Source organism: Chaetodon auriga, chromosome 12 (assembly GCF_051107435.1).
Source record: "Chaetodon auriga isolate fChaAug3 chromosome 12, fChaAug3.hap1, whole genome shotgun sequence".
NCBI lineage: Eukaryota > Metazoa > Chordata > Actinopteri > Chaetodontiformes > Chaetodontidae > Chaetodon > Chaetodon auriga.
Window position 1 is genome coordinate 4,241,469 of NC_135085.1, and position 13,558 is coordinate 4,255,026.

At 43.3% G+C, this 13,558-nt stretch overlaps 2 protein-coding genes across 4 annotated transcripts in view; one reads left to right on the forward strand and one right to left on the reverse strand.

The window, feature by feature from the left end:
- The first annotated feature begins 1,400 nt into the window (after positions 1 to 1,400).
- Positions 1,401 to 8,597, forward strand: prg4a (proteoglycan 4a). Its single transcript, XM_076744868.1, has 14 exons — positions 1,401 to 1,572; positions 2,118 to 2,234; positions 3,013 to 3,126; positions 3,334 to 3,393; positions 3,704 to 3,766; positions 4,299 to 4,424; positions 4,517 to 4,741; positions 4,980 to 5,081; positions 5,332 to 5,418; positions 5,668 to 5,807; positions 6,434 to 6,593; positions 6,833 to 6,931; positions 7,311 to 7,439; positions 7,554 to 8,597. Exons 1-14 carry the CDS (start codon positions 1,494 to 1,496, stop codon positions 7,754 to 7,756), a joined length of 1,704 nt encoding a protein of 567 aa, XP_076600983.1. The 5' UTR covers positions 1,401 to 1,493; the 3' UTR covers positions 7,757 to 8,597.
- The window catches only part of LOC143329123 (nucleoprotein TPR-like), a 32,653-nt gene continuing 27,172 nt past the window's right edge, over positions 8,078 to 13,558 (reverse strand). For 2 of the 3 annotated variants that reach the window (XM_076744865.1, XM_076744864.1), the window contains exons 45-55: positions 12,768 to 13,010; positions 12,477 to 12,678; positions 12,186 to 12,394; positions 11,852 to 11,923; positions 11,463 to 11,554; positions 10,674 to 10,786; positions 10,475 to 10,573; positions 10,233 to 10,374; positions 9,852 to 9,949; positions 8,734 to 8,850; positions 8,078 to 8,470 (exon numbers count right to left, since the gene is read on the reverse strand). In XM_076744865.1, coding sequence (XP_076600980.1) covers positions 8,415 to 8,470; positions 8,734 to 8,850; positions 9,852 to 9,949; positions 10,233 to 10,374; positions 10,475 to 10,573; positions 10,674 to 10,786; positions 11,463 to 11,554; positions 11,852 to 11,923; positions 12,186 to 12,394; positions 12,477 to 12,678; positions 12,768 to 13,010 — 1,443 coding nt within the window. In that variant the 3' untranslated portion in view covers positions 8,078 to 8,414. The remainder of the gene's footprint in view (positions 8,471 to 8,733; positions 8,851 to 9,851; positions 9,950 to 10,232; positions 10,375 to 10,474; positions 10,574 to 10,673; positions 10,787 to 11,462; positions 11,555 to 11,851; positions 11,924 to 12,185; positions 12,395 to 12,476; positions 12,679 to 12,767; positions 13,011 to 13,558) is intronic. The other variant, XM_076744866.1, reaches the window with a different exon arrangement.

Sequence of the window (13,558 nt, forward strand, 5' to 3'; positions counted from 1 at the left end):
ATGACGCTTCATTCTCGACCTTGGAAATCATAGTTTGACAAAATAATCTGGACTCAAGGTACACTTCCTTGCTCTTTCCAGAGTTTTCTACTGCATATCATCTTCAGCGGTGGGTGAGTCATTGGAATGGCTGAGATGCCCTCACACGACCAAAGTATGGAACTTGAGCCATGTGAAAACAGGTGGTCCATGAAAACAGTGCAAAGTCCACCATCTGAAGAAGACAATGAGATGTGGCTGAAAGCTCTAAGATGACATTTTATGAATACATACTGGACTCGATCAATGTTGTGAGAGACTAGAGCACACCCAGTATGCACTAGTATGTAAACCAGTATGCAGTTTATTTTATGCTGGAAGTCTTCTGCTGTCTTGAGTGTTTATGGGTATTACCTGATGTTGTTCACAAAGAATAAATGTTCTTTCTTTGTTTCTACACTTTACGATATCAGTCATCTTAACTGTGATCATCTTTCTGCATTAGCCAGCCTCCCTTGAGATTTCTGTCCTGATCTCTGCCAGTCTTAATGTGAGGAAGAGATTAAATATCTGAAAAATTAATTAGTATATCCACATTAAATGAAGTAAATACCTCACCAGATTGACCCCTATCATTCATTTTCTCTCTTTACCCTCATCCCACATGTAGACACTTTTTATGACCCAAGGACTGAGCTGAACAATTGAAAGTCCACCATAAAATTGTCAAAACCACATGACATCATTCTGGCTGGCTCAGGCAGCTCATTCCTCAGGCTGGCTGGCTGGGAAAATGTGGCCAAAAGACAACAGGTAGGAGTCACATCACATGTGGGCGAAGCCACAGACCTCACAAGTGGAAAAAAAAAAACACTGCAGTGTTGTATTTGAGTTTTACAGTGCTTTAGGTTAATTTACCTATGACTGAAAGGTAGCTCTCACTTCATAATTGCATGTTGCTATGAAGGTGTGTACATGATACAGATCCTATTTGCACTCAGGGAAACATGTGGGAGATGTTGGTTGATTTATGAGTCAGTGAGAGTGAGGTGTCTGCAAAGAACAGGTGAAATGTAAAACATTATAAACATTTGACAAAGAGGATGAAGTCAGACTCTGTTGGGATAATACATACATGCTTTTAAAGTAACAGGAGTGACTTGTAATCAGTTTCTCTCCATTGCTGGTCTTGAAAGGGGTCACTGTGTGTAGGAGTTCATTTACTGTTGGTGTAGGAAGTTTAAGTACGTCTTGGTGGTTTTTAATTAGTCTGTGGGTGTAGTATGAGTGTGCTTGTGTGTGATGCTAATTAAAAGCGTCCTGTCTCAGAGAGTTTCTCTAATATATAAGACCAACAGACGGACAGATTGAAAGAAGACGAGGAGAGGTGACACACTGAGAAGGTAACTGCTGATTCTCTCACTCTCTAATTCTGTGGCAGTGTGGCTCTCTCACGCTCCCTTTGTCTATCACAACTGTTGTCCAGCTCAGATTCCTATCAGACACAGTTTTGGATGAAGATGATGATGAAAATGTCAGCGTGGCTCCTGCTGCTTGGACTTGCTGTGACCTACAGTGCTGCTGCTAGACCAGGTATTTTACATATCGACACCTCATTCAAAATCTATAGTATGACACTTTGTAGCACCAGAATTATGTACATGTTGCGTTTTAACTGACCATTTAATGCCTTTCTAATGGCTATAGTGTACTTAAGAATATCTTATAATGCATCTAATTATGTATTATTACAACAATTGTCCTCTAATATCTCTCATATAGGTTTATGATGTAGTTAAGCACATACGATGCTTTAAATTGTTTACTAATGCAGCTGTGATCATCCAGTGTCTACTAAATTACATGATACCTTCTTATGTGTTACAGTTATAGAACGCTGTAATCAAATCTGATAATAATATGCAATATAATACTGAATAATAATAAGAATCAAAAGATAATAATGTCCCTAGTATGCCTTAAATGAGCTGATAGTACACCTGCACTCCTAACATGCCTTAAAATGACTAATAATGGAGCTATGGTAACATCTAATGTTTAATACTGTACCCATAATACTTTGGAATGCCTTCCAGTCATATGAATGAAAATGAAAGGATGAAAAACTGTTTGTGCAGGCAGCTGTGTGGGTCGATGTGGTGAGAGTTTCGCCAGAGGCCAGCAGTGTACCTGTGACCTCAGCTGCCTGCAACACAACGAGTGCTGCCAAGACTTTCAGGCTGTGTGCACCACTGGTAGGACACTCATTCTCAGACACAGCAGACGGTTTGACTAACGCAGGTGTTACCAGTCACATTAGCAATGACTGCATTCAGTTCACAGAGAGCCAGCATGAGCAACAGCAGGAGACCGAAACTGAAGCAGCTAAATGGAATTCATCCATTGTTAGTTTGTCATTTGCACCTGTGCTTTAATGTGACATGTCAAAATGTCTTCCATGAAGAAACCCGCTGTATGATATGGTTTATTTGATGCATTTTAGCTTTTTTTTTTATCACCTTGTTTTATTTCTATGGAACTTTTTAGCTTCTTTTTAGCTTATAATTGGTTTTGATGGTAATTTTTTTTTTTTATTCTTCTAGCTGGTTGTTTTGGTTTTGATAGAACTTTTCAGATTCTTTAAACTCCTGATGTCACACTTTGGTTTGGTGCTGTCTCCATGCCCTCATCAACCTGCTTTTCCAGCAGTCGGCTGTTTTGGGCAGAGAAGCTCTGATAAACTCTCTTTACATGACAGTTCCAGCTCTGACAGGTAGACAGATGAAGTTAGCCACGAGCTGGTGAACAAAGTGGAGCATTTAGCAGCTAAAGATAAACACATTCATCCTGTGCACATAAAAGAGACTAGTTGAACACAAATATTGCTTCGTGTCTGCTGGATGTAACAGACAGTTCTTTGCCAACACATCAGTCATTTCACTTCGTGCATGCATTATAGTGCAGTTTTGACCCGCTGAACACAACATGTGCTGCACTGTGTTGATGGTGACGTGTTTGTCTGGCTGTTCTCAGCTCAGTCCTGTCAGGGTCGCTGCACCGAGACATTCAGGCGCGGTCGGCTGTGTGATTGTGATCCACAGTGCATCCATTTCAACACCTGTTGTCGTGACTACCAGCTACGCTGCGGTAAGGGCCACGACCACAGCTACAGCAGCACAACTGCATACAGTGCCCCACTGTGACTGAGCATCACACACACACACCTGCAGTGTGTGTTTAAAATTTTAAAAACATCCAATGAAGCTTTAAGAAGCTACAAGATATCCTGATTTTAGTGGAGTAACAGTAAGTAAACCCACGGTGCTTTTTCCCACCTGGTCTCTCTGTCCACAGATGCCAGTGTGTCTGTCTCACAGCCCAGGACGTTCCAGCCTCTGAGGGCTGCAGCTTCAGGTTAGCAGCCATCAAAAACAACAACTAACCAGCAGCAAATGTATTACTGTTCCAGATATGAATGCAGAGATGTGAAGGTGGAGGTATGGAGAGGTAAAGGTTTGCACAGGCAGCTGCTCAGAGCTGGAATGTGTTTTTAAAATGTATTTTCTTCGGGCTTGACACATGTTGGAGTCTTTGAGCGGCTGCCTGTCCAAGCCTTTCTGTGCTCCTTTATGAAAACTCAACAGATGTTGGAGAGCAGGTGTAACTTCACAGTCTTCATAACATCTTCCACTGTGATTTATTGTTTTCTCCTCCTCCTCCTCAGGAAATCGGAAATCACAGAAGAGCAAGAAAAGGTCCAACAGTGAGAGCGAGGAATGGTACACAGGTAGATGTTCTAATGAACTGTATCCAAACAGCATTCATGAATCACACACCGAAAGCTTTCACTACTCCCCCTGCATGCAGAAACATACTTTTTACATGCTAATGACGAGGACTGGATTACTGACTGGGCAAAGCAGTATGCTTTGAGGCCCCTAAACCCACAGGGGCCCAACAACTCTGGGCTCACTGCATGCTGAGATTGTTATACTTAGCGTAGCTTAGCATAAATCTTCCCAGAAACCAAAGTGTAAACACATGTTGCGGTTTAACAGGAGGTTGTGTGCCAGTCAAGTTTTTTTTTCTTTTACTATGAAATAGAGTCAGGCTCTATGTGGAAGCTTCAAACATGTAAACTGCTAAACTGAATTATTTCACTTTATATTGCGCTCACACTACACAGTAAAAAGTCAGAGTGTGTGTACTGTTAACTCTTGATGGATTGTACCAAACCTACAAAACACAACTGTGTCTGTGTCTGTATAATTCATTATGATGATAGTTGTGGTCATTTAAATTAATGTGTTTTTACGTAGCAAGGAGTCCCTGCCCACAGTACCCTGGGGGTCAGTGTCCAGGTGCATCAGGCCTCCGCAACACGCTGACTGCCGCATCCTCTGACCCCAGTTTTCCAGCTATACCAAACAATCCACTGCAGCATGGTTTGGAATTTTCTTTATTCCTCAGCTTTAGATTCTTACTAATACTTTAATTACATCTGAACATAAAAACATTCATCTTTTTCCTCCTGTAGGCGTGAGTAACGTCCCTGTTGGTCTACTGCCAATGTCCGGCGCTTCCTCTCATGGCGGAGCTCCAGACTCACCAGCGCCTGGCTCCTCTCTGCACAACTACAATGCTCCATCTCGGGGCAGCGGTGCTTCTGGCAGTCCCTCTGGTCCTGGAGCAGCTGGTGGAACAGTTAATGTCCACCTGGTGCTGACACCGGCTGGACTGGCTCCATCTGGCCCAAATCAAGGTTAATTAAACAGAGATTATTCAATTTGACTCTAACATTTGTTTAGTTCGATTGGGATGAATTCTGAATAATTGTAAAAATTGCCTCTTTTTTTTTCTCAGTATTAGTTTTGAAAATTAGATTTTTGTAACTGTTTTGTTGACTAAGAACATATTGTATCCTTGATAAGTTAAAAAAAAGTATTAGATTAATTTACTGCATTTGACCACACAAAAATGTCTGTGTGTTTTGGTCCCAGGTCTCAGTGGCCCCGCAGGTTCCAGGCCCAGCACCCTGCAGGACATAGCACAGGGACTGGGTCTTCCTGTGATGGAAGCAGGTTCTGAGGGACCAGGGACAGGTAGGACAAGTGGTCCTGTGGATATGTATGTCTTTTAATGACCTATATACAAATGTATTAAACAGGTCTGAATGATTTTCTCAGATGTGGCAGAAGGTGCAAGTATTGTTTTGATCTATTAAGCCAACAGAAATATGAAAACACACACGATCCATTTTAACCCAGTGAGTTCTAGTGTGTCAGATAAAGTGTGTGTGTGTGTGTGTGTGTGTGTGTGTGTGTGTGTGTGTGTGTGTGTGTGTGTGTTTAGGATTCTTAGATGATGTCAACCTGTGCAGTGAGTCTCCCATCAATGGACTGACAGCTCTCAGCAATGGAACCATCCTGATATTTAAAGGTCAGTATCAGTGTGTTGTTGTGTCCCTGTGGATCACATCACCTCCAGTTTCCCTCATGGATAAATGTTGTATTGTGTGTCTACATGAATTAAAGTGTAATGACTCAGGGAATAATCATTCTAAATACACATTTAAGCACATAATGTCAGATTAGTGTTGATATATGTTGGTGATCTTTGCACGTTAATGTGGTGTGATTCTCTGAAGTCTCTGAGTGGCCTGTGTGAGCACTTACCTGTGTGTTTCAGCTGATCTGTTCTGGTCAGTGGACCCCGTCAGTCACTCAGTTGGTCCCCCACAGAGTATCACAGACGCTCTGGGTATCCCCTCGCCCATCGATACGGTCTTCACACGCTGCAACTGCCTCGGAAACACCTACATCATCAAGGTACAATATTGCTGTAGCCCATTATTACTGCTGCTGTCACCACAACTACAACCCCTGTGTCACTGTGCTACTTCTGTTACTGTTGGAACTCAGTCTGCTAAATGTCTGACCTAGATCAGTACTACTAGTAATATCTCAACTTCTGCTATGACTCTTACTACAACTACTGACACCACCACTGGTAGTAACATCACTACTACAGCTGCAGTACTGTAACTACAGCAAGTTCTGTTCTACCAATATTTCTTCAATATTTTAAGTACTGCTTCTCCTATTACCACTGCTGCCATCAAGGTGTAGGTTCTAGCGTCCAGTCCGGAATAGTCCAGTTCATGGAGAGTTCAAATCTGAAATCATCCCATATTTTTTGCCAGATATAAAAAGCAACAGCATGTACAGATGTTGTCTGAAAAGGACAGTTATTATTCCAATACTTCTGTCTTTGTCTCTCAAATGTTGTCAAACATCTGGTAATGCTGCCTCAATGATGCTCTAAGCATTTTTGTGCTAAGATGTGCTCCAGTGCTGGCGATATGAACCCAACAAAGGGAAACTTCAGAAAACTTGCTCTGTGATGATGGAAGTCAGAGCGCAGTAAGCAGTTATCCTCTTTGTCACTGCTGCAGGGAGACCAGTACTGGCTTCTAGATGGAAACATGGTGATGGAGCCGGGCTACCCCAAACCTCTGACCTCTGAGTTCCCAGGTCTGACAGGAGGCATCAGTGCTGCACTGCCGACACCAGCCAGCAGGGGCAGACCAGAGACTGTGTATTTCTTCAAGAACGGTGAGGAACACAGGAAGACAGAAATGAATAGAGACACGTCAAAAATGAACTTCCATGCTTAAAACAGATGAATGTGTGGAACTGTATGGATATGAAGCAAAGAGCTCTGTCACCTCTCTCCAGATATAAACAGTAAATTAACAAAAAGAACTCGGAGAGATGCACATACAGTGTGTCTTTGTAATGCTGTTTGAGTTTATGGAGAAGATCAACTGTAGCTCTCCCTGTTTGTCCTCCAGGAGACATCATGCAGAGGTTCACCTACCCATCAGACAGCACTCCATCCTGCATCAAGAAACCAAGAAGCCCCCCTCAGAGGCGTGCCGCTCTCCCTGCTGGTCAGTATTCAAAGTATTTTCCCCAAAATGTTGGATTGTTCCTTTAAAAGCCTGGGGAATTGGTTAAAGGGACAGTTCATCCCAAAATAGCAATACAGGCAACAGGAAAAATATGTTGGATTTTGGGATGAATAGTCCCTTTAAGAGAAAGTTTCAGCTGTAACAAAGAGTTGCAGCTTAGGGACATGGCTTCATCAACAAGCCAAGAACATCCACTACAAGAGGCTCCACCCGACTGCAGCAGCTGCTCCTCATCACTAACCAACCACAATCATGACATAGAAGTTTACTTGGTTAAATTAATTGCATAATGGGGTAAAGTGGCCTTCCTCTTCTCACTTCTTAAATGTACTTTTTTTTTTTTCTTTCTTACATCCAGAAATTCTTCTGAGTGGAGAGATCAACCTCAAAGTGTCTCTGAAGGGATTCCCCTCCCCCGTCACCTCTGCTCTGTCCATGCCCAGCCCTCAGAGCAGTGACCCGTACGAGTACTACGTCTTCTCTGGACGTAAGAGCCACACACAGTGCATTGTTTGTTGTCATTAGAGAGCAGCAGGACTGGAGGCTGCTAGCTGTCCAAGAGTGTCTGAGCTGAAATCGTCTACTTTTGTCTTCTCTGCAGCACTCTACTTCAGAATCCAGATTTCAGGTAACCTGCCAGCGCTGGCCAAACCTGACCCATCTGCAGTCTTCGCACCCCTACCCATCCTCAGCCCTGCTGCCATGGCAACCAGCTCTGCCAACATGGCAGCCCAGAATGCTAACCCTCCCCGCCCGGCCCCAGCTCCAGCCAACTCCATCACAGTGTGGCTGCGCTGTCCTTAGAAACATCCTGAAAAGGAGACAGAGGTCTTATTCTGGTACTTCCTGCGTTTCTACACAGTAAATATATCTGCTGAACAAAGAGGAGCAATTTACCCTTTTTAATACATTGATATCATTTTTAATTCTTGGAAGTGATTGTTTCTTAAAATAAACAGCAGCAGAAAGGAGGAGAGCTCAGAGAACTCAAAGCACCTTCTTCCTGAAATGACTGCTGAATAAATTTCCACCATCAGAGTCATCACTGATTGGCCTTCTCCGTCCACTCACACTCACTGGGCTCCCACAGTGATTATGAAGAAAAACCCCACATGATATCGCTGCTATCGTTTTTCGGCTTTATTATTAAAACAAGTGTATTAACAGCTCAAAGACAAAATGAAGACACTAACAAAATGAAAAATCCAGGACTACTCTCATGAATACATATGAAACAAAACAACCAAAAACTGGATTTCACAAACAATGTGATCTCCCATTTCTTAGAGAGGATCACAAATACAGCGCAGTCATATGTCTCCTGGTGTGATTATCGATCATGACTGGACAGAATATTTATGGATATACTAAGTGTCTCAGAATCAACAAAAAACTATCTGGGAATTAAGTGTTGTCTTTTATTTCCTTGTTGGGTGAGATGATGCTCCTGCTGACATCATCATTAGGCAATGCCTCCTCTGCCCATGGCTCCTCCTCTTCCTCCTCGGGAAAAAGTTCCTGAAAAAAGACAAACACTTATTGACCCAGATGATCCATTTGATCCCACACATCGCTGTTCATGATATTATCCTCCTGTGTATGCTGCTCTCTGCTTACTGCACTTCAATAAACAGCTTCATCATTACCCTTTGACTGACTGGACTTTATTCTGTTGATGTGTACAGTATCAGTGACTATCAAGTGGATGTTAAGAGCCCCGCACTGTGCTGCCTAACCTTTACTGAGACACTGACAGCACAGTCCTCCAGGACAGCTCTTACCTCTGCGGCTGAGTAGCGTCCTGGCCTCCCCCCTCCCTCCTCTGGTTCCTCTGCCTGACAGGTTGCTGATCAGGGGCTGACTGGTCACTGTGCGCCGCTGAGGAACACTGCTGGTGTCTATGAATAAAGGCAGAGATGAGCAGTGGGGCATTCTATACATAAGAATCACAAATCAAAGCTCATTGAAAGATCACTTTTCATCCAACAACCTGTATGAACTTCATCAGCCTGGCTTCAGAAAGTTTTACAGCACACAAACTGCTTTGACAAAAGTGCAAAGCACAGCCTTTGATGTGATTGATCAGCACATTCTTTTGCCTAGAAAGATATATTGGCCTCACTGACACTGCCCTCTCTCACCTCACTTGTTTTACACAACAACTATTCATCAGACCACAAGACTGGCAACAGACAGACCTGACTTCTTCAGTAAGAGACTAGAGAGGGAGGTCTCCTCCATGGATGCTTCTGTATCTGTATCTTGAACTGCATCATAAATGGGAATGAAGAACATCTATATAACAGTTTGTCTCATTTTTTTAGCTGCATAAGAATGGTGTGTGACCTGCTGCTGTGAAACCTATTCTTCTAGTTGCTCACAATTGGTATCTTATATTTATCGTTATTGCATCTAAATCAAAGTGAAAACAGCGATTCATGTTTTAGTTCTAAAGGTGAAAGTATTTGATTAATTGATTAGTCAACTGACAGAAAATTAATGAGCAACTATTCTGATAATACATTGACTTTTGCTGGATTCAGCTTTTTGAATATGAGAATTTGCTGCTTCTCTCTGTAAAGACCGTTGGTCAGATGAAAGAAACTATTTCAATATGTCACTTTTGGGCCCTAGGAAACTGCACGCCACCTTTTTTTTTTTTTTTTTGCCATTTTCATCAAGAACATAATCTCCAGATTCATCAATAATGAAAATGATGGTTAGTTGCAGCCCTATTGTGTTGATGTGAAAGCCAACATGTTGGAATGTGAAAGGCAACACAAGCCTCTGAATGCAGCCTGAATTTCTGTTCACAGAAAATGTTGCTTGGGTTTCATAACGAAACTCAATCTATTAGTGTTTGAATTCTGTAGATAAATACATAAAGACAATAAATTACCAGGGTCTTGGCTGGTAGATGGCAGTGATGCATCATCACCCTGCTGTCCCACTGACTCCATGTCTCCCTGGCTCTCCAAAGAGGACTCAATACCATGACTGGAAAACACAAACATGAATACATGAAGCTCCACCTTCAGAAGGTTCCCATAACTGTCTGAAACCTTGCAATCTGACTCCAGTCAAATAGTACAAAATCTTTTTTTTTTATTTATTTATCACAAATACACCTAAAACATTCAGGAAAGGGATGTGATAGTCATTTACTTTCCCAAACTTAAGCCTCGCTGCCACATCTTGGCTTCTCTAATAAAATGAATCCACACATTTACTGTAGCTGCCTTCTGCTTCTTTCAGGCCTGTCTGCTAAGACGTCGCTCACCCTTCTCCTTCCTGCTCCATGAAGACTTCATCTCCATCATCTGCAGCAGAAACCATCCCGGTGGAGGCGGTTACCATGGGAACCGACTGGGATGCCATGTTGTCACCACTGTCTGAGGGTAGAGACTCTGTGAAGACGGTCACTGACAGAGAGCGAGAGTCAGGGAGCACGATGGAGCGTTCCTACTTAAAATGATACAGATTCAACTGTTATAATGTGCAGAGTGTGAGGGTGTGTCCTACCTGGTGCGGCCACTTGTAAAGGAGTGGTGGGGACACTCCTTCCTCCTCCGTCTTCATCATGAGCAGCCAGGAACAGAGGAGACTCATACATCCCGAGACCTACACACACAGCAGCAGCAGTAGTAATGCGGACAGGATCAGGTGGTCAAAATGAATGCTCAGGTGTGTGTGTGTGTGTGTGTGTGTGTGTGTGTATTACCTCCTTGAGATGCCAGCTGTCCCAGGTCAGAGTGTGAAGCGGATGTCTGAGGCAGCAGGTCCTCTGGAGGTCCAAACCTGAACCTGGTGGACAGACCTGCTACCTGAGGAGAACTGAGGAGAGCGGAGACAGACATGAGAGGTAACGTTAGTTTCCACCGAGGATTTTCAAAGATTATATACCAACTATAACTTTTCTGTTGGACTTCTTTTCATAGTTCATGTCTCTTTCATAATGAGATAAACTTTCTGCTTTCTGCCCTTGTTAGACTGACAAACATCATTATTTATCCATTTTTGATTTATCCCCATTTTTGCTTTCTATCACCAGGGGAATTTTCTGAAAACTTTCGCTGTAAAATATGGTGAAGTGTTTTCTTGCAGTGGGCTTTTGGATATATACAGGGTTTGCCTCTGACGTCTGACTTGCAGAGCAGAACTTAGTTTTTCTTCCACATGCTACATGCTGCCTTGATTCTTTAACATGTTTTCAGTCATTAAATATCATTAGGTATCATCAAGTCCATAGCATTTGCTGTGTGATGTAGCTCACTACTCATTTTCAATGATGCCTAATAAACTTAATATTATATTTTATAAAAATGGAATAATTTCTTCTGACATCAGCAGCTCCTCAATCTGGGGGTCTCCACTATAACATGCTGTGGGAAACCCTGCATCAAATCTGGATGAATCTACTGTTTTGTTTGTTTGTCTTTAAATCCAGGTAATCCATGTATTTGGGGTCTTTCTGTGTGTGTGCGTGTGTGCACGTGTGTGCAGATCTTACTGTATTGCCTCAGCAAAGCCATCAGTTCGGTGTGGGACCACAAGAGTGGGAGTACTGGGAACCATTCTGTCATCGTCATCAAAGAAATGTTGCTGCAACACACAAACACACTCTCTCACCACAAATTCAGACCTAGTTCCAGTGTTTCCCACACACACACACACACATTATTTGGACGGGCCGCTCAGGTATATTAATGACCTCCAAAGTATACTTGGAAGAGAACTGCAGGTAAAAGCAAGGTGAGCAGATTAAAGTAGTTTATGAGTAAACACACAGGCAGAATTAAAATGGTGAAAATGGAACCTAATAATTCTTTTTGGACCAAAAATGTGTCATATGTGCAACTGAACTCCTCTACACACTCTCACACACACTCCATCTCTTACCATACTGCCTATTCCAGGGGTTAGTTGAGGTCCGCGTCCTACTGATGGTCTGCGCAGCTGAGAGGGTTGTCTCTGATGAACAAAAACACACACACGCACACACACATCATCACTGTCACTGTCCAGGCAGTGATGTATATGTCCGAGTCAAAGACACTGTCCTTCAAACAACTTGGCTCCTGCTCCTGATGACTAATAGTCTAATATCTGGATGTTTGGAGAGAACCTGCTTATCTCCAAATTCATCTTTAGCACAAAGAAATGAAATCTTCTTATTTCATTTGATCAAACCGTGTGTGTGCGTGTGTGTGTGTGTGTTTGTGTGTACGTGTACCTGTGTGTGTGGTGGTCCAAGCTCCGGAGCCGGAGGTTGGATGTAGAGTCGTGGTGGGAGGGGGTGTGGGGGTCTACGTGGGTGGGGCAGGCGGGGTGTAAGGGAGGAGAGAGAGGAGGGGGAGGGTGCAGAGGAGGAGGGGGTTAGGGTGAGGTGTATGGGGTCTCTTGGGGGGTCGGACTCTGATGTGGCGTTACTGCTGCCTTCACCTGAAAGAGACGAGTGAGTCACATTAAGTGATTTCAACACGAGGACCAATCAAACCAATCAGAGACCACCGCGGATGCTCACTGCTGTGTGACGGCTCAGGGGGACGCTGGGAGTCTGAAGAGGCTCCACACACATTCTCCTCAGCGCTGGGGGCTTCTGATGGTTCCTCATCCCCTCCCTCCTCTTCTGCCTCCCTACTCTCCTCATTACTCTCCTCTCCTTCCCTCATTCCGCTGTCACCGGCATCATCGTCATCGTCATCGTCCTCCTCTTCCTCTTTGTACTGAGGCAGATGCAGAGAGCTGGGTTATTTACTCCAGACAACAGATCAAAGATGAAAACATTCTGACATGTTCATAAACAAAACAGAACCTGCTCATCTTCTTCCTCTTCCTCCTCATCTTCTTCATCCTCCTCTTCACCTTCGTCCCCCTGCTTCTCCTCCCCCTCTTTGCTCTCACGGCTGTCGCTGTCCGTCTCGATCACAATGACGTCCCGAATAATAGCGGAGCCCTGAGAGGACATTTGATCAGAGGGGACAGACTGGGACACGCCTTCTTCTTCGATGTCCTCGTCGTCTTCAGCTAAGACGGGGAAACTCTCCTCTGGAAGCTCCTACACCGCAAACACACGACCGTTATCAAGCATTTTAAACCACCACAGGGGGTTTTAAGAAGCAACATCTTCACAACTCAATCTCAAACAAATACAGCTAATATCTACGACTACACTGGCTAAAGTTGGTCTGTCTCATCTCTGGCTGCAAACAACACCATTTTCATTCTAGATTAAAAGATACATTCACAGCTTTTCAGGCCAGCCTTTAAACATAGTCAGGTGTCCATGTGTACAGTGAAGCTGTCTTCGCTTGCTGTTTTCGTTTGATTGCAGCTCAGCAGAGAGACAGTCTCTAGAGACACAAAGAGGGAACACTGCAACACAATTTTGGAAAATATGGAAGCTGAGGGAGGCCATACTTGTAATTATTTGCTTGTTTTTAACGCTTTTATGTCCAGATCACAAGTTAAATACTGTGTTATTTTGAGAAAATGAGCTTTGTAATCATGAAACGATAAGATAATCGACTCATTATTACAAGAAAACGAAAGGTCATTTCCTCTTATTAGGTCTTATGTTTATCAGAGCTCAGCACTAACGTGCCA